Below are 23,570 nucleotides of genomic sequence, written 5' to 3'. Positions count from 1 at the left end.
GGCCGTTTGGCCCGTCTGGCCGTTTGGCTGTCGGGATCGCGCTCCTAGCGCGATCCCGTAGGTCTCCGCAGGGGTCGGTTAGATATAACCTGATCCTACTCCGTAGACAGCTGGCCATACCGGCCACCCAATAGGAGAATCAATTCATCGCTTCCCACATTTTTGGTGTTGGTCACGTGCTTAGGCTTGACCGCCTACCACACCTCTAACATTAGATGCCAGTTGAGGAGCTAGGAAAAGCCACAGCTTCTCGTCCAGAGGCCACGCACAATTGTGGGCTTTCCCTCGACACCCAGAATTACTCCGTACCAAGCCAACAATAGTCCGGACGATTTCTGATAAGCCTCACAGCAGCTACTATATATCGAATCGGAACTCTAATGTAGGGCACTTGTGACCCGGCAAGGCACGCACTCAATACTTCGCGCCCAATTGTACACTGCATGGGCCAGGTTAGCATTAATACCAACACCAACACCAACACCTTGGCTCAGCCGTCCACGACTTGAATCCTACACTGCGTAGCCTTGATAACGCCAAAAAAGTACCACACTTACATCAATTGGGGTGATAGCTCAGTTGGGAGAGCGCGCGACTGAAGTCATTCAGTCATCACAAATCGCGAGGTCGCCGGTTCAATCCCGGCTCGCCCCATACCTTTTTGCTTTTTTTCATTCTCTTTTATACGATCGTCTAGACTTCTTTTTGATTCATGTATAATATGACTTGACTGTCTGCACGAGGGGTTGGCTGGGCTGCCGCCTTTTTGCGTGTGAGTCAAGAGTCGAGATACGTCCCGGGAGACGCCCGGCGAGTGAGCTGGACAACCATATACATCCACACTGTATTATATCCGGTGGGATGTTGCCTGTATAGTACGTTCATGCTTCTTCTGTTCTAATGATCTCTTAACCCTGCCGTTCTATGACCTGGGAATGACAAGACTAAAAGCTAGGACTATAGGCTGCTATCCAACATCATCAACGTCCCGATATGGGCGACTTTCTCATCCATGTATGTGACGGCTGAGAATAAACCTCGAGGCTCACCTCACTCAATCAAAATAGACAATCCCAACCGAGCTCGTGTCAATTTTGAGCCCAATGGTGGTACCCCCACCAGAAGCAGAGCCAACCTCGAGTGCCTGGAAGGTCTCCTCTCCACTAGGCAAGCCAGAGAGCGTCTCCCATGACTGCCCACCCCACGTGAGACCTTTCATTGAGAGGATGGAGTCGACAGCGAGAGTCTTGAGTCTTGCGCTCTTAATGCTAGTGCTGGAGCTGGGGAGTGTAATGGAGAGGAATGTAGATGGGCGTGTTTTTCCCTCCTCATCTGCGCCTGTCCAGGGCTCTGTATTACTTAGGACAAGGCGGGCGAGGTGGCTTCCTTCGTAAATGCCGTATGCGGCGATGGTGCTACTGTTTGTTTCCACCTCGGCGACGGACTGCATAGATTGAACTTAGCACCAAAAACGCTTTGTATGGGAAAAGATTAGGGCTGGATGGGGACGTGGCTTACAGCATCACCTGTGCTTCCAATTGCGTCGGCAACCATCAAAAAGCCATAATATAGCGGCATGACATGATGGACAGCGTCTGGCTCATAGGTCTCGATATCTTGTCCAATATGGCCGAGCGGCTGAAAGCCGTTGGCGGATGTTTCGGTCTCTCAGTAGGGACGAAGGTATACAAGTACTAGGTTAGGGTGTTGAACGAGTAGGTAAGTAACTATTGCGGTTGTTTCTGTCTGCCTTACGTATTTTCGGATAAAGTCTATTGGGATACCCCGGCTATATCCTATTCTACTCACAAGATATCAAATATTCTGATTCAGAAGACGAAATTGAGGGCATTTTCACCCACCAATCTGTGACCCTCCGATGCCGATTCGATATCGGGATGTGGACAGCCAGAGTGCTACTGGGCCTACCTATCTAGCAAGCTGCAGTGTCGGAACGAGGATTACCTGCATAGAGGCGGGCTATATGATATCAGTGTATTTCAATTCTCACTTTCGTTTCTTTTATTTCATTTGATATAAGTCTAATTACAAACATAACAATACAACAAAGAAGAAACATCAATCAATGCAAGTGCAAATGCGATATATGTACATCAAAATAACCATTCCGCCTACCACCAAGTGATGCCATGCCTAAATAGTAAGCTATATGCATATAAACTGCCATCTCTTCATATGGAAGCGTTTAATTAGGCGGAAACAGTATATGTGGATAGCAAGGAGTGTCCATCATCCTATCACTCCTGCCTCTCATCTAGACCATTGATTTATCATCTACCATCCAAAGATTTCTCCAACGCTAAGTGTACTCCACCGTACACCAGCAACAGAGACAAGCATGACCACGACATCAACAACACCCAGCACCAGGGCACCAAGCATAAATCTTGGGCTGAAGATACGGTAGAGCATCAAGTGGCGTCTTAGGTGTCCTGCCCACATCGTAGTTGCAAGGTTGATCGTCGCGAAGTAGAGAATATATGTAGCAGCCGCTTGTGCGACATCTGAAAGGAGCTTGATACCTGGTTTGGCGGACGAGTTCTTGTCGTGAAGTTGTAAGGGTCTCTTCCAGAGCGCCGTAAGCGGGACGGCGACGGCGGCGAGGATCTGCGCACCGAAGGTGTTGAGGATGACGAGGAAGGGCGACCAGGGGTACTTGACTGTTGTGAGCGGGATGAAGGCCGTTTCCCACTGGATCGAGGAAATGACTGCCTGGTGGCCCGTCTTGAAGTAGTAGAAGGAGCCAAGAAGGCCGAGGACTGTGGGTCCAATGGCGCTGTTCGAGGTGATGAGGGCGTTTGTGTCGAGGATTTCAAGCAGAGAGAGGATTTGCCAGAGGCAGAGGGCTGTTGCGCCTTGGCCCATGGGCTTCTGCATGAGGGTTATGGCGAGACAGAAGTTAATGGCGAGGAAGAAGAAGCGGGTGCCGTGGATGTTGCCGAAGCCGAGGATTGTGACTGTTGTTCGGGGGAGTTGTTGTTCGGTGTTGATGGCGGCAGAGGAACGCTTTGTGGGTGGTTCTGGCTTTGTGTTGTTGTTTTGAGCGACGTTGATGCTGACACAGGGTTTGGAGTAGACGAATGCCGTTGTACCGGCGGCGAAGGCGAGGCCGAGGACAAGCTGAGCTAAGAATACTCGGATTGACTTTAGGGTTTCGTCGCTAAGGGGTAGCCATTCCTTGCCGTCGGATTCTTCAAGAAACCAGAAGATGGCGGTGACAAACAGCCCAAGACGGAAACCAATGCCAATCCATAGACTGGCTGCGCCTTCATAAGATTTCGATCCGTTGTAGAAGCCCTTGATAACGGTTGGTAGAATAAGCATCACGAGAAAGGGGATAGCCAGCTGCCAGGGAGCCGATGTAGAAGATGTGCTAGAGGCGTAGTAAGTCGAGCGGCAGAAAGGCATCTGTTCCTCACGGCAGAGACGAGAAAATGATGCGATTCTGCCGAGGATGACGAAGACGATAGAATGGTAGACCCCAAGAACTCTGTCGGTGGTCGTCTGTTGGCGCATCGAGGAAACACCAGCAACAACACCGAATGTGCAAAGGAAGAAGAGCAGAATCTCATCCTCCCAGATTGTGTACGAGTTGGACGCGAAGCCGATAGATTGGCTGACCGTGAAGATAACAGCAAGCCAGCCCCAGATGGAATTGGGAAGAGGCAACGACAAGCGCCGAGAAGTGCCAAAAATCGCAGTCGTGCCGCCGATAATGCTCCCAATGGCTGCCAGCAGGGCTGAGGATTCAACCCATTTCATTTCGGTCACTCCAATAAGAGCTAACAGGGCGCCAGCCGCAGCACCTACTCCGGTTCCGAGCCCTAAGCGCGAGAGGAGAGGACCTGTGAACTCCGTCCGATCGGATTGTACACCGCGCGCATAGAACACTAGTAGCACGATGCCTGCAAAGAGAATGCCAATTCCTTGGATCATGCTTGAAACATCAAAGCTAGCCCATAGACCCTTGCAAATTTGGAGAGTGTGACGTTGGTACTGTCTGTAGGCTTCATTGACTGCAACCGATCTCTTCGAGCTGAGTTTTCCGTTCTTGGACTGCCATTCCTTTTCTGCCGTCTCCCAGTGGGCCAGAGATTGAGACACTGCGCCATCATCCGATCCACGGGATTTCGCATATTCTTGCTGGTAACGTTTGATCTGGGCGGAAGCGAGACGGTTCACAGCGACCAGGTTGCTCCAATCGTTTCCGCTGGGTCCGGAAAAAGCCTCCTCGATGGGCGAACCGAGGTTGTTGAATGGAATAGGAAGGCCGAGGAGCAATGACAAAGTCGGCACAAGGTCGATCTGGGGAACAAATCTTTCCTTGGCGTACTTGGGCGGTGTAATAGTTTCCTGGCTAGTACGGCCGAATATTCCCTTTCTAGAGTACATCCACAGTGCAGCATCGACCTCATCATCGGATTCACCGCCGTGATCGCCCTTTGAGTCCATTCCGTGGTCTCCCATCACGACCAGCAAGGTACTGTCATCGATCTTGGCAATGAGATCACGGATTACCTGGTCCATTTGGTTCAATTTTGCTGCCATTGCGGGGTGGTTGGGTCCGTATCGGTGGCCAGCGTGATCGACACCAAGGTAGTGTCCGAAGATGACATCCCATTTCGTCTGGTTCTGAGGTTCCAAAAGAGGGAACAAGTGGTCGTTCACGCCGTTGTCCACTGTATGCAAATCCCACACATTGAACGAGTCGAACGGGTGTGTAAGGTTCTCATTGAAGTAGCCGGGGAATAGAGCATGCCAGGTATCATCGCCAAGGTGGACAATGCTCTTTCCGGCAGCATGAAGCTGGGCAACGAGGTTGTCCTCATCAATTGCTGTCCCCGCAAAGTTAGACCCTGCATCGACAAACGTAGGAAGCGTGCCGGTAGTCAGCCCCTTCAAACGCTGCAATGTAGTTGTCGGTGGGTCTGCAATGAACGGAAGGAGGAACGCATTTTGAGGAGTGTTGATCGAGGTCTCATATAGCACCGGAATATTGTCATGAAAGAGGAGGGGGTCCTGAGACTCGGCATTGGGCGCGAACGGAACGGTAAAATCGTAACGTAACGCATCGATGATAATCACAATAACCTTGTCGAATGACTTTTGGTGCCAGCACTCGTTACGTTGCGCTTGCACCGCTGGGACCGAGGCCGCATCGCTAAAGGGGAGAACGTCACAAGTCGATTTGTTTTCGAGTACCATTCGAGTAAGAAGGAAGCCCTTGGTGAAGAAGAATATGCCAACAACGTGTATGAACCTATCCAGCGAGAAGCATTAGATTAGGCCTCTCCGAATGTCAAGAACGATTCAATGGGAAGCTCACAATATCCAGCCAAAGACACCGAGGAGGCTCAGGTGCTTAGACTTGAACTCCTTCTCCAATTCCTTGACATAATTGTCCTTAGTTTTATTTTTGTTTGCCAATTGGGATTGCATCCCCGAGAGCGCCCTCTGTGCTCTCCGAGGATCCGAAGGCCGAAGTGACGGGTCCATTGCGGCTTTTATCCGGGCTTCGTGCGCCTGGTCCGGGAATGTCGGAGTGGTCGTAGACGGAATTGACGAGCAAGTTCCTGCAGATATTGAACGGCACCTAGTGGTAAAGAACTAACGGCTTGCAATTGACGCAATCATCGAAGCGAGAGTATCGTTGAAATTTGCCCTTTCTGTTCCCGCGGAGGTCCCCCTGGAGCTTGTATGCTCAGGAGCTGCAGGTGCTTGGCGTGGAATATCCGGTTCAGCAGATCGAGAGGCTCATGGTCGCTGCCGCAGCTCCTTGTAGTTCACCGGAGAATGTTGATTCGCGAACAAAAGGGGGTCTATGCGGCGCAATTGCAGACATGCGAATGCGGACAGGTGGACGGCAGCTTTAAAAAGTTGCCCGTGACGTGGGGGACTCGGCGCTTTCGGCAGCTCGACCTACGAATTGGCGCGATGCGATTGGCCGACACGGCCCGGATCATTGAAAAGCCCTGGCGCAGTGGGTCATTTCCCTATCCAGACAATTGTTTAGAACATCCCTATAGTTGACTTGGGGTCAGGGGAAGGGCATCACACGACAGTCAATCATAGAAAAAGAGAAGCTTTTTGTGCAAAAGTGCCAATAAAGGCTTGTAGGTACATTCATCTAGGCTCACACCTGCAGGGCGGCCGTTCAATGTGTAGCTATGACTAAGTACATACATTATCTAGCTATAAGTCACCGAGAAAGGGACCGCCATGGGTAGTAGTAAAGTAGTAACAGGAGAATGGTAGAAAAGACATCGCGGAAAAACGATGAGCAGGCTTAAGCAAAAACAAAGCGTAACTCTCTCCAGCCCTAGGGACGTGGCAGGGTGGAGAGTATAGGTGGCGGAGCATGGGAATGAACGCCGAGAAAGTAGGAATCGAGGCAGTAAAAGCATGAATCACGGTCGAGTACTTTAAGCGCGAGCCGAGGTTCAAAGTCCTCAGTCCCGGGGGTCTCAGAAGAACGCGAAACTAAGGGAACCACAGATCTCTTAAACAAGGCTGTTTCCGCCCGGTGATCAATTCGGCATAGATGCTGGGTATATGCAAGTCGCAGATGCGCATTGAATCAAATGTCGACAAGCAAAAAGTGAGCAGATAATCTCGAGTATGGTCGTGAGTGGCGCGATTCATGAAATTGTAGAGCAGGATGAAATGGTGACATAGATTGTTTGTTCGGAAAGGCGCAGATCTATAGGTTGATTGTCGTTGCTATTGCTTAGCCCCATCTCTTAGCGTCTTCCTTATCTTTCAAGCCGCCAATACGTTCGATATCCAGGGACTGGAAACGGTCGGCATCGCTTGTCTGGTAGGGCGGGAGTTGTTCATGGTAAGGCTCGAGGCCAACACTGCCGCCATCGCTGATCCGGACAACCACGACTTTGCCGGACTGACGCTTCCCAGAATCGTCCTCCTCCTCTGGGAATGTGATGCGAATTTCGGGTACTGGACTCGGGGGCGGGCTGGAAGAGTTCTCCATGAACTTGGTCCTTTCTTCAATAACGAATAACGATTCGCTTCCCTTCTTAGAATGCGAGATGATTTCCATGCTGCGATGGTGGGGTGCGCATTGGCCGTTGTGTACCGGGAGTTCAGGCGTTTGGCGGTTCAAACGTCTGCGGCGAAGGAACAGGAGACAGCCGATTAGGACAATACCGAAGAGGACAAGGACCAAGAGGGAGATCAACAAGTCGACTGTAGCTTCAGACAATCCGCCATCGTTCTCCTCTCTCGCAAAAAGCCGGTTCATTCTCTGCATCATGGTGGCGGTAGTGTTGTTGTTTCGGATTCGGACGCGATTACGGCGAATAAGATTAAACGTAGTCGTTCAGGTTATTGACAAGAGCGATGTACATTCGAAAATTCAAGGTGTTGCTGTGCCGACACTTGGTATGTGACGTAGATCTCCTGAGACAGAAATGGCGTAGTGTGTGTTTCAATAGGTCGCGAAGAATTCGAGAACTTCGAAGACAACTCCGCGGTTTTCGGTATTTAGATCGATTAGAAAGAGGGAATGTATCGGGTCGGTGGTGTAATTGTGGTGATTCGACGAGTGTCGGAACGTGCAGGTGGTCGGTTGGGATCTCAAAGGGGAGATTCAGCCAGGATGGCAAAGGAAAGAATGGACAGCAAAGTGTGCAGTTGAAAGAGTGAAACTGACACCTGCTTCGAAAGAAGGAACGTCAAAGGGTGGGAGGAAAAGATGAAACTCGAAGGAGAGGATGACAAGGGAAAGAAAAGAGAGTAAAGGAGGGTTGGGATTCGAGAGACGAGGAAAGGGAGAGGAGCGCGCCCAGCGGCACAGCACCACAGCCAGCACCACAGTGACCACCGGCAGCAAGGGCGCTTAGGCGAGAACCAGCACTGGAGGACCAGTCCAGAACAACCTGGCTGTTGATCTAAGAGGAACTAAGCCAGCCAAAGGAAGGCAACGCCCCACCGGTGCTTTGTTTGTTTGGTGAGTGCCCCTGGCTGAATTGGCGCTAACTGGGGCTAACTGCTGCAATTTCCTGCCTCGTCCTATCACACTGCCGTCGTTCCTGGCCCATCTGCTCCATCTCAATTTCCTCGTTGATTCTCATTTGCTTTCCACTGATCGCGAACCCATCAACTAGCGATTTAGCTTGGTGAGCCAACTTGAGCATGGTCTGCGAGTGCGAGCCTGGCAGGTTGGCAGCACGGCAGATTGTGCCTGTGCGGTCATCATTTCATCAAAAATGTTGCCAAGAATAGTAACGTGAGGCTTTGGTGCTACGATTCTATTTAAAGATGGCAGTCGGTCAATAATGCTCTTTATGTGCTTTGTTGTAATTACTGGCCGTTAAGAGTTCTTGTACATTAAGGAGACGATGAACCATGGGTCTTTCATCCAAGTTGACTGCCATAGTACCATTGTGAGGCCGTAAGCCGTCAGCACTCAGCAGTCTCCTTTTATTGCAGCGTAGAAGAGGGGTAACGGCAAGATCTGGATGCTAATTTTGTCTCTTTGAGCCTCATCAGTCGTGGCCCCTTTTCGACGTGGAAACCAGACATGATGGCCCTCTTTCAAACACTATCGCGATCGAATACACAATGACAGCAACCCAGTCCCTCACTGTGTGGGTTGGGGGAGTATGTGTTGCTCAGCAGTATGCTTACAGGATGAGTACAGCGGGCTTGACAGCCTCGGCCTGTGTTCTGCTGGACCCGTCGGGTTTCACCTTTCGTGGCAGATTAAAGAGGCCTGCGAATGACCTGCCTGGTTATAAATGTGCTGCTATGGCGGCAAAATTTGATCGCTTGACCTCGGGGAGACCGAGGACAATTGTCGCAAGCTCGCAGCTGGCGACAATTCCCAAATATCAAAGCATGGCGCTCACACAAATCAATCCGGCAAGCAATCCAAAACCAGAGCCTGGAGTCAGGCAATCATCAGTCGAGCCTCGGTTCCAAATCTTGCTGAACGGACAGCTGCAATTCTCAAGAAGCCGAAGAGGCGGGGTCTGATAATAGCTCTGAGGCTCTGATCTATCCCAGCCGAGGGGGATGTCATAGGTAAGCCACTTGAGATGGAGACATTCATGGCAATTGTTGCATATCACCACCAGGTTGCAGATCGCGTCAATGAACAAAACCTTTAGTCTTAACACAGAACAGTGGTGAGTTGAAGGTCCTGGAAAAACTGCAATCGTCACCGGTCTATTTGATATGGATGTAGCGCATATAAGCTGGTGACTTCCCTACCGAGGAATGGGTGTATCATTGCGAAAGTTTCCGCTCAAACTGCGATTAGAGCTTGCAATGCATCCGGGCACTCTTCCAGCTGCTTGATGTCCATGCCGCAATGAGGACTTCGCAGTAGCCGAGGTCGCTGTCCGGCCACGGCCTCCGCGCAATGCCATCTGTTATGGCCAGGCCATCCTCTGGGTTCTTTAGTTGACATGCACGCCCATGGCTCGATATTTGCTATAGAGCTTTTGGTAAATACGCACAAGGTTTTGCACTTCCAAAGGCTCCTTGTCTCCGGCCCCATTGCACCTTCCGAATTCGAGGCCGTCGCTCTGTCGCTCGTTTATTCCCGTGCACTCGCTGCCCAGCCCGCTCCGCTCTTCTTCGCTCAAGGTTTTAATCCTCTTCTCGTCGTCGAAATATTTCGTGAGTCACTGTCAGAGTTCTCTTCGGTACCGTCCAAGTCCGCGTGTCTCGGTGTCTCGATAGAGTTCCTTCACTGCAACGTACTGCAGATTTGAAATCAGCACACCCGTCTTCAAACCAACTGGAATTCACTGCCGCCCACGATGCCGGTACCTTGCGCCACTGGGGAGTTTTGAGATGTGCTTTCAGTGTTGCACAAAGGCCATCGAGTACCAAGGACTCGGCATGTCCGTTATTAGCTGGGTTGGCAGTGCCTTCCGACAGAATATCAGGCATTCCCATAATGGCCAACTCCAACCAGTTGGTGTAGGCCATTTTCGAAAATGAGAGAAAAGAAAGAATAAAAGAAGTACAAGCAAAATGGGGCGTGTATGGGTACTTGTAGACAAAACTTCCCTCGGTTACTTACACCAAACCCTACCCTTGGCTGACTTTTCCTGTCCACACAATGTCTATCATACGAGTCTTTTGTTTTCTAGCACCTTATAACCCCCTGCATGTACTCATCGTGCTCAAAGAATAGGGCTAGATATCAAAACCGGTATATTTCAGAGCAAGACTAACATGGTACGTCCGAACATAGGCGGATAAAAAAGCCGAAAACGATACAGCCGAGCTATACTCAATTTCCCCGGAAGATGGCGTTTTTCTAAGCAGTTGAGCTATTTGGTTGGAACGTCCCTGAAGCCCGGCAAAAAGTGCAGCCAATGAAGCGGCCAAACATAGATATAGATTCCATTGCCAGCCAGAGAGCGCTTATATACTTTCGCTTGAACTTCGCATTCAATCGTTAAAGATCTGTCGATGAGCGAACAGCCCCAACGCTGGATGTAACCTTTGTCCGGACTTTAACTCTGCTGAGAGAAGTCTAAGTATGTATTGCGACAAGCTGGCGTGCCTTTCTGAGATCCTCGAAACGCAAAATAGGAATTCTTGTCCTGGCTGTTCTTCAGACGCCACCAAGGGCCTCGTATATACATTCTGACGCTTCTTTTCCATTCCGTTCGTTTCTAATGAGGTCAGTGGGCGAAGCTAGAGGAGCCGGTTCTCGATTCCCTGCGCTGTAGAGGGCGTGGGGGGTCCGGTTGGAACTAGTCCCCCGCAGAGTGTGGACTCCGTGGACTCCGATTGTATGCAAAAAACCTCTTCTGGGGTAATCTAACAATTTCAGCGATATCTAGGTAATCTACCTTACGATACATTTTGAATACCCCGAGAAGGAATTGCGGATGGGGCGGGCTTGACTATGTATACCTACAAGGCGCAAGTTGCTGGAAACTGCAACTATATATGATCACAGCCTCAACCCCGGATGTTCTATAGCCTGCGGCAATTAGGAAATTACATCAAATTTGCAAACGGTGACAATTGGTCTATCTCTGGTGAAATTGACTGTGATTCTTGTTTTAACTTTGAACGTTTACGGGTTTAGCCAGTCCTAAATTCCGGTTGACTGGGATTCTACAAACGATGATGTGCGAATTCGAAGGAATACTGGAGACTAGGTAGTGAATGACTCTGCCTTGCAACTAGCTATTGGTGCGACGAGGGTTACTGAGCTTTGAATAGGGTGCAGCTCAACTTTGGTGGTGGGATTCGGCGGAGACATTCGAGGATGTTCTGGGATCTACAGGTGTTGCTGTCAGTATGTATGATGCGGGAGTGCGGAATCGACTTCGGACACCATCGGCTTGGTCATGGTTTCAGTGAGCCATGTCTAGTGATCTTCGTAGGCGAAGCGTGACTGGTATGTGAGGGAATGGCCGGCAGACTGTCGAGTCGATTGACTTTCGTCAAAGTCTCCCACAAAATACGACTTGGAGATTCGGTGCTGAGGATGAACTCGAAGTTCGCATTGCGAACCGCACGACTCAGAGCCAAGTGTCGCTAGTATGCCCACTGCTCAGTCACGTATACCCGCACGGAAGCATTTCATTGAGTCCAATGGGCATTGATCGTCTATCACGAAGGTATGTGAGGGGGTGGAGACTGTGTGGGAATAATCTCCGCGCAGGTGTAGCCCAATGGGTCTGTATCTCCCATTCCTGGCCTCGTAGTCCTTGATATGGGTGGAGCGAGCACAACATAAAGTACGGTAGCTTTGATACTGACCGCAGAAAGCCATCGTTGCGTCGAGAGGCGTAGGACAGTGTTGGAAATGCCATCCGCCATTATTTGAGTGTGTGACTTCGGAACGACGAATTCAGAAAAGCCTCTGGAAACGAGACAATCACAAAAGTTGCATCATCATGCCTGCTGCGGAGGTGATCCCCTGATCTCTGGGTGAACGAGAGGTAACGTCCTTATCACGACGTAAGGGGTGACTACTAGTCGTAGTCTTACTGGAGATACGCCGTGCGTGCTTGACTATATGAGCCTGTTAGCTATCAGCAGCCATTTTTTTTTCGAGAAGTGTCAGCAAGCGCCCCATAGTCCGAATGCGCGGAGCCTCCAACCCCCGAGCGTCCCGGTATGAGCGTGGGCGATGGATTGCGGAGTCAGGTGCTTTCTCAGTATAAGTCAAATAACCATCTGTTGACACATCGAGGTTTTCCTCAGCAATGAGCCAGGAAAAGATTCCGGCCTAGAGCACCGTCGCCGAGAGGAAATGGTGAGCTTATTGTAATCAAGTTGTCAGGCTAAACTAGTGGATCCAGTTGGCTGGGCTTAGCTGCTCCGGCGTGATCGTGAAGCTAGCACAGAACCGGTAAATGATTTTGAAGGGTCCGATCTGTGGACATCCGGGCGATTGAAGCTGCCGTCCACAAACACTCCATCGGGTCCAGAGCAATGAAGGTTGCAAGAATGCCTTTGTTTGAGGATTGTAGCCGTCATGTTTGGGAAAGTATCTGGTTCAGGAGACGAGTCCCTGCTCATGGAACCATGGTGTGCACGGATGACGCAAGACTGCGGGTTGAGATGGGAGTAGAGGACAGGTAGTGGAGAGCGATTGTTGACCGGTAAGGAGGACAGAAAGACTCAGTAGAAGCTCTGGACAGAAGATCTGAACCTAGAGAGTAGTATTCTGAGAGCTTCTGAAGTCAAGTCCGAGCTTGGATGCCCGGAAGTAGTGGTACCTGCCAGAGCTCAAGGTCGCCTTCGCCTTAAAAGACCGCGAGAGTCCAGCCCGCAGCATCTTTTTTCCAGCTCGACCTGCCCAGCTTATCTATCGCTTTTTCCTCGCTCCATCATCACCTTTCCTCCAGCTGTCAATCAATCTTGCCATATTTTCTTTTTACATATTAATTCTTTTACTTTCCCTTTCCCTACTTATTCGCTTCGCGTGCCTTTGCTTCGCTTCTCAATCTCTCGCGTTGTCGGGGCCTTTTTATCGCTGCTTCTGTGCTACCTACCCTTCCTCCACCACACGCTTTCTACCTTGCCTCGCACGCCCTGCCTGGAGCCTCGCTCCCTCATCTATCTACCTCTCCAGATCAGTATTCTTACGCGCCCCTCGGCTTCCCGACCGTTCTTATCCCTGTTTACCTCGCTCTCAAAGTTGTGCTGCGTCGACGACGGATACCCGCGATAAAGATCGATCTATCAATCCCATCGAGCCGTTCTGGGTGTCATGCTTGCTTTGACCTGTGTCACAGCTGCTCGACGTTAATGCCGTGCTTTGCCTCTCGTCCACATTCCCACTCCTCGACGCTCCACTAATCACGTCGGATCGCTTCTCGATTTGCGCAACAAGCACATTCTCCTTCCATACCAGCTGCAATTTCGCTCAACCCTTCCTCCACACCCCTTGCGGCTACGATCCATTCAACGCTTCTAAACCTTGTGGATTATACGGTCCCGCATCCCTTTTCTCTGCTCTGCTCGTTTGAGGGCGTCTTGCGAAATTTGAGCTTGTTGGGCATGCACGGAGCGTGGTAACGCCGCAGTTCTCTTTCCACAACAAATTCGGTCTACGGCTGCTTGCTAAGATTCTGGCTGGGATACGAAAAGGGAGAGATTAGCTTCACCTTGCGTCTGCTCTCACATCTATACTTTCCTGTTCAGCATTTTTCACCTCTTTTCTTGTCCGCCTTTCTCCCTCGCTTTCCCTCACCCCTTCAATTCCCGTCGGACGCTGCTTGGCTTCGGTCTGAATCAAAACATATCCTTCTTTTCGGAATATTGTTTGCTCCCACACCTTTGCCCCTTCCCTTGGGCTCTCTTTACCTGGTAAGTTCACGTCACTCACAGTGATCCTGACAGACTCGTGTTCGTTCTATGGCTGACCCTCGTGCCGCTTGCCATTCTCCAGAGCCCTCGTACCTTTTCCATCGCATATAAAACGCTCGATTTTCACGGACCCTAATATATGAAGACCCTTTATATCTAAGTGGAACCTTTCAAGAGAATATATACGCGATACCGTGCGAGTGAAATGACAGTGACGAGAGGGCACCCAAGAAGAGTAAGTTACGCCCTGTCAAGTCACGTCGACTTTGGTAACTGAAATACTTTAGGTTCAATCGAACGGAGACGCCAGCATGCAGACTTCAGTTCCCGCCTCGCGAACACATGCGGCGTATGGTAGTATTGGCAGTGGCTTGAGTTGGGGTGCCAGGAACCCTTCGATGGGTGGTACGTATCATGTCCTCTGTAACGCATGCGAGCAGTTTGCTAAGACAAGATTCCAGACTCCGCGTCACGTCCGACGCTAGAGCAGATCTCTGGTTCCGGATCTCTGCTGGCTTCATCCGAGTCTGATGGCTGGGATGCTTCTCGCAATGTTCCTTGGTCGTCGCGCGCGCAGAGCAATGGCATGGTCACATCTCCGGTCCAAATGCGCTCCCAGGATCGCAGTGCTGCTTCCTTTTCCGACAGCAAGGATGCCTCGGGATACTTTGCGCAGCCTGTCTCGAACAGCATGGGCCCGTCGCCTAATGTCGGACAAAGGTCTTATCTGGAGTCCGGATCGGAACGAATTTCGCCCGTTGGCGAAGCAAGTATCATAGGGAATCGCTACAGAGGTGGTGATAGGAGGAATGTCTATGCTGGAACTCCAGTTACGACAGCGTATCAGACGCAATCCGGCTTCACGAGCCCACTCGAGGGTACAAGATCAGAGCAGTTGGGATCGCTGCCCTCCATGCCTCAGACATTGGCGGACACAATGCACCCGCGGGGTATCCGTAGCAATTATGCCCACTCGTCGCATAATTCGGCGTCCTTTGCACCTCGGAGGCCTTCTCACTCTACCTTTCCCTCATTCCATTCAGAAACTCAATTTACTGGACGTTATGGCGACGAACCCACCGAGTTGAGTGCAGAGCTTGAAAGGATGCAGTTGAACGGTACTCATAGCGCCGAAAGTCGCCCAAATTTTGTATCTCACACGTCCTGGGATAGTTCTTTGAGCCGGATGAGGAACCCAATCGCCGGGGACGCTGAAACCTACCCGGCGCTTCAAAGTTACGCAAACGACGGGTTCGCTCAGAACTATGCATACGCAGAGAATTCGCCGCAAATCAGACAACAGGACCTGTCCGCCGGGCACTACATGACCACTTCCAACGCGCGGGCTAATGGGTATAACAATGGCCGTCGTTATAATGGTGGCTTGGCACACAATGCCTCGGACAATCAGAACCCGATGCTCCAGAACAGGCATGCATTGAATCACTCGATTGAGCCGTACCAAATGGCTCCTCTGGTCACCCGTCAGCAACAGCTTTCTGCATACGAATATAGCTATCCAAACCCGGCGGCTCTAGCAAACCCGCATCCCATCATGACCACGGCAGCTCTCGCCAGTAGAGCTCCGGTCGCTCGTGGTCCGAGTCAAGATGAGAGGATAGGACCTGTCCTGCAGGAGTACAGGTCGACCCTGAGCAAGAAGAAATGGGAACTCAAGGTAAGATTGAAGCATCTGAGCCTTCTTACGTTATGCTGACGAAACAGGATATATTCGGTTACATCGTCGAGTTCAGTGGTGATCAACATGGCTCGCGATTCCTGCAAACCAAGATTGAAACGGCCAACAGCGACGACAAGGAGCGGGCGTTCTGTGAAATTCAACCCGACTGCCTCCAATTGGCAAAGGATATCTTCGGCAATTATGTTATCCAAAAGATGTTCGAACATGGCAACCAAATTCAGAAGAAAACCATGGCGAATTGCATGAAGGGTCAAGTCGTTGGGTTGGCGAAGTCATCGTATGGATGCCGTGTGGTCCAGAAGGTACATGCATCCTTCCCATCTTAGTTACAACTGATTTAACATTTATAGGCTCTGGAACATGTCCTCACCGATCAGCAAATTTCTATTGTCAAGGAACTTGAAACAGATGTGATCGGGTGTGTTCGATGCCAGCATGGGAACCACGTGATTCAAAAAGCCATTGAGAGAGTCCCTTCTATATACACCAAACGTCTCGTTGAAGCATTCAGAGGGCAAGTGGAGGCCCAAGCGACTCACATGTACGGCTGCAGGGTTGTTCAGCGAATGCTTGAGCACTGCGACGATGAGGATCGCATTTTCATACTTGCCGAGCTCCATGCTTGTACGCCCAGGCTTATCGAGGACCAATACGGAAACTATGTGATTCAGCATGTCATCCAACATGGTGAGGAACCGGATCGTGCTGCTATGATTGTAGTTGTTATGCACAAGCTTCTCTCGCATTCAAAGCACAAGTTCGCAAGCAACGTGGTCGAGAAGGCCATTGAGCACGGCAATCCAACCCAAAGTCAAGCGATCATAAGGGAGTTGACCTCTGCTGAGACCATCACCGACAACCAACTCTACGGGTTGATGATCGATCAATATGGCAACTATGTGATTCGTAAGTTTCTGTTCATAACTTCAGCGAAAATGTGTTCTAACGGTCCTCAGAAAAAATCCTTACCCAGATGAAAGCCAAAATCCTTTCCCATTGGAAGGCCGCAGACGTCGCAGAGAGAGACGCCCTCCGTAAGCGCCTCAGACCGCTGCTTGACCATTTGAAGAAGACCGACCGTGATCGTTACAATGGCAAGCAATTTGCGGCGATTGAAAAACTTATTGAAGAAGAACTTATTGAAGATCCATGTCCGTATCCAAACGGCTCTACGCCAGCGTCAAACCCTGGACCAGCTTCGAACCCTGCTGCTTCGGCTTCAGATTCCACTATTGTTGCATCGCAACCCACCGTTTCTGATGGCACTGTTGTTACTGGCTCGGGCCCATCGTCCACCACACCACCCCATTCACACAAATCGTCCCCTCAACAAGTGTTGCGATCAGTGAACGACGGCTTCATGCAGTCCCCACCCACACCACCGTCGTCAGACAAACAGACCAATGGTACAGACGTGGTCACATCTACCGTGCAATAGGCCCGAATGTTCGCTTCGACCAACATATTCATAATCTTTACCCCGTTACTTACCTTCGTTGTCCGAGATTGCTTTACTTATTTCTAATGTGGGCACATACAAAAAGGGTTGTTGTTTTACATTCTTTGATTTGCTTTTTCCCTCACGGCTTGGTGGCGCAGAGTCTAACTAAATACATGGGCATGGCCGGAGTACAGACTGAGATTTATTCTTTCTGCTCGATTTGATCATACATGCGCAGCACGCATACAGCTTTTAATATGTGATTGCTTTCTCCTCATTCTCTTCTTGTTCATTGATTTGATGTTTACGCGAGACGAGGATGGATACCTATACCTTATGTCCCCCCAAGTGCTGTCTATTATGGTTCCGCTTTTCTTTTCTGTCCCCATGTGGAAGGTTGGCGTCTGGGATGGGAATGTTGCGCTTGACATGAATGACCTTGGGACCTGGATGAGGGCCCTTACACAGAGGGAGCACTGCGCGAAAAGTGATTAGTCGATGGATTTGCTTCGTGGTGTATGTAGTTTATAGGCTGTTACTAGGTACTTGATGGGCCCATTAGGTATTATTACACTATATTACACTGCCATTCTCTCTTTCCATCTGAATCCAGGGATCACATTAGCTGGATGTTTAGCGCCCCTCGCGGTTTCGTAAGAGAAGCTGGACACTTAGGATAAGTCCATGAGTATACCGGCGATAAGATGTCGGAGCATACTGCCACCCGTTACCGCCTGCCCCTAGGGTCAACCTCGCTTAGTCATACATTAGTCAGGTAGAGTTATCTTAGCTAGGCGGCCATACCAGCCACCCAATGGAAGATCATCCATCGCTTCCCACATAAGATACCAGTCACGTGATGACATATCATTGACTCGGGAGTTCATGCCTCAAAGCTTAACCATACAACTTCAACCGATCTCACCTCGAGGCCCGCGCCCTCTTCACTCATTTAACAATTCGGCACAGACGCCTCTAACCCGCTACCAGTCGTCTGATCAAATTCTTTAAACCCTCCCAACCAAGTTCACCCTCATCAAGAAACCACCCCAAACGAGCCGAATCCCACGCCTTCCAGGGCCCATCGCAACACAACCCCCAAAATGTCCTCAAACGTCGGCCTCTCCACCCCCCGCGGAAGCGGTACATCCGGCTACGTGCAAAAAAACCACGCCTTCCTGCGCCCGCGCGGCGGCGCACCATACCCGCCTCCCTCATTTCTTAAAGACAAAGACGACTTCGGGTCCAGCTTTAAGCAGCGCCAACCGGACAAAGCTATCCTGGAACATGAAATGAAGCGCGATGTTGAAGTTAAGGTTCTTGAGGAGCGGGAGAGGTTGGAGGAGGAGAATGAGCGTGTTGAGGAGGGGAAGGGCGAGAAGGGGGATAAGCTTCGGAGTGAGGAGGAGATTGATGAGGTTTGTGAGGAGTTGAGGAAGAGATTGGTGGAGGAGATGGAGAGGAAGGGCACTAAAGGTGGACGGGATACGAGGGGTAGTAGGGATGGAGGGAAGAGGGGGTTCAAGGCGCATCAGGTGCATGAGGCTGCGGAGGCGAAGATTGCGGAGAGTGAGCGGCTTAGAAGGGCTTTGGGGATTAGGGATGAGGGGGATAGAGATAGAGCTGGGCCTCGGGATGGGAGTGCGCGGGGGGAGATTGAGAGGCGGAGAGAGAAGGAGAGAGAGCGCGACTACGATAGGGACTGAGAAGTTGAGGTTCCGGCTATGCTCTTGTCTTGTCATGTTAAAATTTGCATGTTTATGCTCGGCGTTGGGGTTAGGGAATGCATAAGAATTGTCTTGCCTTTGCAAAATCATACATTGTCATGCCATATTTACCGGATATCATGCTATGCAACAAGTATCTACGAAGTAAACTTTTCAATCACCCACCCCTCCTTCGGATCCTTTCTCTGCACCACCTTTTTAGCCGGCAACGGCCACCCCGTGCTCCCGACTTCACCAACCAGCGCCGGAATAACAAAGCAAGCCCGGCGCTCCGGTACACCACCCAGCGTTTCAATCTTCCCAATCGGCTTGCCATATTCAATCAGTGGCGTCCCCGCCGCCAACGCCGAGAGCTGCAATCCGCTCGGCGTAACGAGCGGATACATCCTGATCTTAGGTGTATCACCCGCTACAACCGAGGGCACGGATTGCTGGAGATGCGAGTAGATAATGTACTGCGGCATTTCCTTGGGGGAGAGCTTCGAGAGGACAGACGTCGGATGAACATAGACAGCCTTCTCAGAAAGTTCCACCCCGGCACCCTCGCGCGAGCGGAAGAGCGTAAAGTAGGGCATGTCGATAGCGCGTTTAGGGGCGCGCGGCATCTCCGGCGGAATAGGCGCGAGATCAGCGCGGATAGCGACATTGTCGATGAATCCCGCTGTAATGATCTGCTTGAATGCCTTGACTTGTTTCTCTGTCGGCTCGGGTAGCTTGGCTTGATACGCCTGCAGGAGACCCGGGTTATTGGTGCGGACGATATCCGTTAGCTGGCGGCGCAATTGAGTAGCTTCCCTGAGACCCTTGCTGCGGAGGAACATCTTCTCGCAGAAGGCTTCGGCGTCGTCGGCGGGGGCGTAGCCGTAGGCGCAAATCGCAGAGAGGTACTTGAGGGCGTCGGAGGTGTCGTCGTGTTTTGAGAAGAGGCGGTGCGCGCGCGCGTAGTCTTTGTGTCGCTTTTCGCGGGCTGTGTCTTCCAGTCGGTCTGAGTTGCGGTAGACGTTGTCGTTGGTGCCATTCGAATCCTTGCCTGGGACAGGATCGATCTGGTTTTCTGGGACGAAGAGGTCTCCGACCGCCAGGGCAGAAACGAGAGCAATAACGTAGGGCATGCAGCCATGCTGGTGGCCAACGTGCACCATCTTGCCGAAACGAGGCGAGAGAGGGTACGTCGAGAGACTTGAGCCGATCTGCGTGATCTTGCCATCGGCTGAGAGGGCACCCAGGTTCTTCAAGAGTTTCTCGGCCTTCGCGAGACCCTGTCTGCTCGGTGGTGTAGGGAAGGGGAAATTGATGACGTTGTGCAGACCCATGCTCTTCATCTGCAGGACGACGCCTTCGATGGGTGTCCGCAGGATCTCAGGGTCGGTGTACTCTGCAAACTCGCCCTCATAGATTGCGGACGAGTACAATCTGTAGCAGTGACCCGGCCCTGTTCGACCGGCACGACCGGCACGCTGGTTCGCGCTGGCCTTGCTGATCCAGTCGATTTGGAACTTCTGCACACCCGTCTCAAGGTCGTACTGCTTCTCTTTCGCTCGACCGCAGTCAAAGACGTACCGGACGCCTGGGATGGTAAGACTGGTTTCGGCGACGTTGGTTGCAAGCACGATGAGTCGGGAGCCCTCGGGTGGTGGTTCGAAGACGCGGAGTTGCTCTTTCGTCGGGAGTTGCGAGTAAAGTGGCAAGACGTGGACCTTTGTAGAGGCGTCCATGGCCTCCTCGCCTTCACCTGCTACATCGAACTCTTCGTCGTCTTCTGGGTCGTCAAGACCTGTAATCTCGAGGTCGCTGTCGTCGTCAACGTCAGCGGCTGTGTTGGAGATATCAACCTCGCCGATCTCAAGGTCCTCTGCCTCTAGTGGTGCTTCCTTTGCGGAGATCTGAACCTTGGCTTGAGTCGCTTCTCCACGCTGTGTGGGTTTGAAGGCCTGCTTCAAACGCTTGGAGAGCTGTCGAATCTCGTTCTGGCCGGTCAGGAACACGAGGATAGCACCCGGAGGAAGCTTCCGGTGGCCCCTGGACACCTTCCTGAAGGCCTCTTCAACGTAGTCACGATGCGTGCGGCGAGAAAAGTGCACGTTAACAGGGTACTGGCGGCCCTCTGCCTGGACGAGAGGCGGTGGACCCTGGCGGAAAAGACTTGTATTGTCTGTAAAGTCGGAAATGCGCAGTGTTGCTGACATAATTACGAGTTTCAGAGGCTTGACTGATGGGTCCTCTTCGCTCATAGTCTTGCGCAGGTCAACGATACGGCTGACCATACCAATGAGGATGTCTGTGTTGACGCTGCGCTCGTGGGCTTCATCAATCACGATGATGGAGTACTTGCTAAGGGAGAAGTCCTCGGCGATTTCTCGAATGAGGATACCATCCGTCATGAACTTGATTGCTGTCTTGCTAGAGGCCGTGCTCTCGAATCGAATTTGATAGGACACTTGCGAGGAGAATTGACCCAGTTCGTCACCCACGCGCTTCGCCATACTGACTGCGGCAACTCGACGGGGTTGTGTGACGCCAATCATACCTGGGTTTCCGCTTTCAGGGTTTCCATATCCAGACTCAAACAAGAACTGCGGGAGTTGCGTGGTCTTACCACTTCCCGTGGCTCCCCAGATCACGATCGAGGAGTTGTTATGGATAGCTTCCATGATCTTCTGTTCTTCGCCCACGACAGGCAGCTTGAGACGCGCCTCTTGGACTTCCTCTAGACGGTCAACCTGGACGCTGAAGGCTTTTCGGTAGGGATTGCCTTTTGTGACTTGGAGCTCAAGAGGTAGTGGTTCTTCTTCGGGAGCCCTGACCGGTATGGCGGACTTGGGAATCTCTGGTTGGGGTTCTGCGGTTATCGGACCAGTTGTAGGTTTGAAGCCGACGACCTCATTGATCTGCTGTCTGGCCCATGACTTGAAAGCGGATTGTCGTGGCTTGATGCGTCCGTTGGTATTTTCGTCCTCGTCCTCATTCTCATCTTCCTCCTCGTCACTATCATCTTCATCCTCTTCGTCCTCATCTTCATTCTCTTCATCTCCTTCGCTATCATCTTCGTCCTCATTATCGTCGCTTTCGGCATCTTCTGATTTGTCTTCGGAATCTGATTCCTCTTTCTCCTCCTCGCTGCCAGCTCCATCACTGCCCTTAGCATCGTCTTTCATGGACTCATTATCCGAGCCGAACCCTTCCCAAGGCACCTCATTCAGTGTAGCTTTCGGGTCTGGCTTCGGTGTGCGCTTTCTCTTTTTGAGAATCGGAAAACCGTCGGGACCGAGCTCAAGAGGTTGTCTCAACCCGATACCGCTCATAACATTTGGCGCCGCCTGTTCTGTAGTTCCTGGTGTTTTCTCATTCGGGCCCGTCTTTGTTCGGTTCAATTCATCGTCGGACTCGTCGCTGGACCATTCCGGCGCATTGCGTTCTTCGACGGCGTCCGTCGTGCGGGCTGGAGTTTCGTCATCTTCGCGCTTTCGCTTTCCAAGCTCTTTTGATTTCTGGAGACCGGTAACCTCGACTTTCGATTGCGAAAGCTTCTTGAGAAGTTCGATGTTCTCTTCCTTCTTGAGTTTGTTTTCCTATGTAACGTTAGCATTTTTCACTAAGAAAACTTGACGGCTTGAACCAACAATGTACTTATCCAAGCGCTTCTGCTTCTTAGCAGAGATTTTTGGATTCTGCGCCCTTAATTCCTCGCGCAGCTTCTCCTTCCGAGCTTCCTTCTCCGTCTTGGTGAGAGGCGCTACCTCCGCCGCATTGGTATCGGCTGCAGGGTTCTCCTGCTGGCGGTGCCTCTGCTTTCTTTGACGGGGGACAAACTTCGGCATATTGGCGCCTTATTCCTCCTCAAAGATAAAAAGCAACCGAGTATTTATCTGTGCAGAAGTCGTCGATTTCCTCACGATATCGAGAGATATCCAGAAAATTTCCGGCGGCGGTGAGATTTTGCCGTGATACTGTGCTGATAGGCTCACCGCCTTCCTCCCCTCACTATACCAGCGTCGCTTGTTTTCTTCCCTCGTGCTGCATTGTATAATCACCGTTTTCTACGCTTTTCTGTTCATAGCTCTCTTTAGCTCATTTCAGAAATCAAAGTCAATTGTAGCAACAGCATATAAAAATTTATGGCGGATACATCGGCTCTCAACGGCCTCAACGGCCTCAACCTGGATCTTCCATTCCCCGCAGCCACGAAGCGGGTGTCTGGCGATGTCAATGGAGTCCACACAGAAGTTACGACCATCAAGTTCAGTGATAAAATCCTGATAACGATATCACAAAAGGGTCGACTTGGTCACTGGGTACGTAGTCCGATCGAGAATGCCTGGTTTGCACTAACCACCCACAGTTACATGTCCCGCTGGAAAACAAAAATCCAGGCACAGAAGGCCAGCACCGTGTTCCTGACTTTGCGGATGACGGTCTTCTTCCGCTGACTGATTTGACTGCTACATCGATTCTTGGCGGTCGTGCTCCTGGACATGAAGTCGTTGGTCAGCTATATGCTCGTCAAATTGGCAGTGCCATCGTCACCAAATCGCCGCAAGAAAACCGCCTGCTTGTTCTTGGGCTAGGACTGGAAACACTTCAAGCCGACAGAGACATTTTCTTTGCGATCATTGATCTTGTTCTCCAATGCATCTAAACGCTTGAATGACGAAACGGCGATGCTTACAAACCCAAATTGAGAAACCTTGTCCCTGTATCCTTTTCTTCTTCCCTTCGAACTTCACCCCGGGATGCTCCAGCCCATGGATCAGCCTCATGAGACGGTTCCGTTCTTGCTCAGTAAATCCCCTGAAGTTCAGCTTTCCGAGGAACTCGAATGCCCCACTGAACAGAGCCTTGATCAAGACGGCCTCATTGAAGCCCGCCA

At 51.2% G+C, this 23,570-nt stretch overlaps 8 protein-coding genes and 1 non-coding gene across 9 annotated transcripts; 5 read left to right on the top strand and 4 right to left on the bottom strand.

Annotated features, from left to right (window-relative positions):
- Positions 1 to 564: 564 nt before the first annotated feature.
- BDV14DRAFT_t50 lies at positions 565 to 654 on the top strand. Its single transcript has one exon. It is a non-coding gene; the product is annotated as a tRNA-Phe (tRNA).
- A 400-nt stretch (positions 655 to 1,054) lies between these two features.
- BDV14DRAFT_198076 (glycosyl hydrolase family 79 C-terminal domain-containing protein) lies at positions 1,055 to 1,578 on the bottom strand (the record flags this gene model as incomplete). Its single annotated transcript, XM_073772828.1, has 2 exons — positions 1,055 to 1,444; positions 1,519 to 1,578. 2 exons carry the CDS (start codon positions 1,576 to 1,578, stop codon positions 1,055 to 1,057), a joined length of 450 nt encoding a protein of 149 aa, XP_073630309.1.
- Positions 1,579 to 2,006: 428 nt separating this feature from the next.
- BDV14DRAFT_169851 (mannose-ethanolamine phosphotransferase GPI13) lies at positions 2,007 to 6,107 on the bottom strand. The gene is made up of 2 exons (XM_073768104.1): positions 5,348 to 6,107; positions 2,007 to 5,281 (listed from the first exon to the last, which is right to left on the bottom strand). Exons 1-2 carry the CDS (start codon positions 5,515 to 5,517, stop codon positions 2,296 to 2,298), a joined length of 3,156 nt encoding a protein of 1,051 aa, XP_073630308.1. The 5' UTR covers positions 5,518 to 6,107; the 3' UTR covers positions 2,007 to 2,295.
- Positions 6,108 to 6,175: 68 nt separating this feature from the next.
- Positions 6,176 to 7,789, bottom strand: BDV14DRAFT_169849 (uncharacterized protein). Its single transcript, XM_073768103.1, has one exon. It carries the CDS (start codon positions 7,289 to 7,291, stop codon positions 6,749 to 6,751), a length of 543 nt encoding a protein of 180 aa, XP_073630307.1. The 5' UTR covers positions 7,292 to 7,789; the 3' UTR covers positions 6,176 to 6,748.
- Positions 7,790 to 8,355: 566 nt separating this feature from the next.
- Positions 8,356 to 9,083, top strand: BDV14DRAFT_169848 (uncharacterized protein). The gene has a single exon (XM_073768102.1). The coding sequence runs from the start codon at positions 8,602 to 8,604 to the stop codon at positions 9,013 to 9,015; it is 414 nt and encodes a 137-aa protein (XP_073630306.1). The 5' UTR covers positions 8,356 to 8,601; the 3' UTR covers positions 9,016 to 9,083.
- A 5,061-nt stretch (positions 9,084 to 14,144) lies between these two features.
- BDV14DRAFT_198072 (mRNA-binding protein PUF3) lies at positions 14,145 to 16,973 on the top strand (the record flags this gene model as incomplete). The annotated part of the gene is made up of 5 exons (XM_073772827.1): positions 14,145 to 14,238; positions 14,295 to 15,511; positions 15,559 to 15,837; positions 15,886 to 16,441; positions 16,492 to 16,973. The coding sequence occupies 5 exons, from the start codon at positions 14,145 to 14,147 to the stop codon at positions 16,971 to 16,973; spliced, it is 2,628 nt and encodes an 875-aa protein (XP_073630305.1).
- Positions 16,974 to 17,820: 847 nt separating this feature from the next.
- On the top strand, positions 17,821 to 18,802 carry cwc21 (U2-type spliceosomal complex subunit CWC21). The gene has a single exon (XM_073768101.1). It carries the CDS (start codon positions 18,080 to 18,082, stop codon positions 18,680 to 18,682), a length of 603 nt encoding a protein of 200 aa, XP_073630304.1. The 5' UTR covers positions 17,821 to 18,079; the 3' UTR covers positions 18,683 to 18,802.
- Position 18,803: 1 nt separating this feature from the next.
- On the bottom strand, positions 18,804 to 22,599 carry BDV14DRAFT_30590 (ATP-dependent RNA helicase ECM16). The gene is made up of 2 exons (XM_073776495.1): positions 22,324 to 22,599; positions 18,804 to 22,272 (listed from the first exon to the last, which is right to left on the bottom strand). The coding sequence occupies exons 1-2, from the start codon at positions 22,519 to 22,521 to the stop codon at positions 18,841 to 18,843; spliced, it is 3,630 nt and encodes a 1,209-aa protein (XP_073630303.1). The 5' UTR covers positions 22,522 to 22,599; the 3' UTR covers positions 18,804 to 18,840.
- A 219-nt stretch (positions 22,600 to 22,818) lies between these two features.
- BDV14DRAFT_198069 (uncharacterized protein) lies at positions 22,819 to 23,339 on the top strand (the record flags this gene model as incomplete). The annotated part of the gene is made up of 2 exons (XM_073772826.1): positions 22,819 to 22,995; positions 23,043 to 23,339. 2 exons carry the CDS (start codon positions 22,819 to 22,821, stop codon positions 23,337 to 23,339), a joined length of 474 nt encoding a protein of 157 aa, XP_073630302.1.
- Between the last annotated feature and the right edge of the window lie 231 nt (positions 23,340 to 23,570).

This window comes from Aspergillus stella-maris (assembly GCF_047715825.1).
Source record: "Aspergillus stella-maris strain CBS 113639 unplaced genomic scaffold BDV14scaffold_14, whole genome shotgun sequence".
In the NCBI taxonomy this organism is placed as follows: domain Eukaryota; kingdom Fungi; phylum Ascomycota; class Eurotiomycetes; order Eurotiales; family Aspergillaceae; genus Aspergillus; species Aspergillus stella-maris.
The sequence above is the reverse complement of the archived record's forward strand: the minus strand, read 5'-3'. Positions and strand labels throughout refer to the sequence as shown.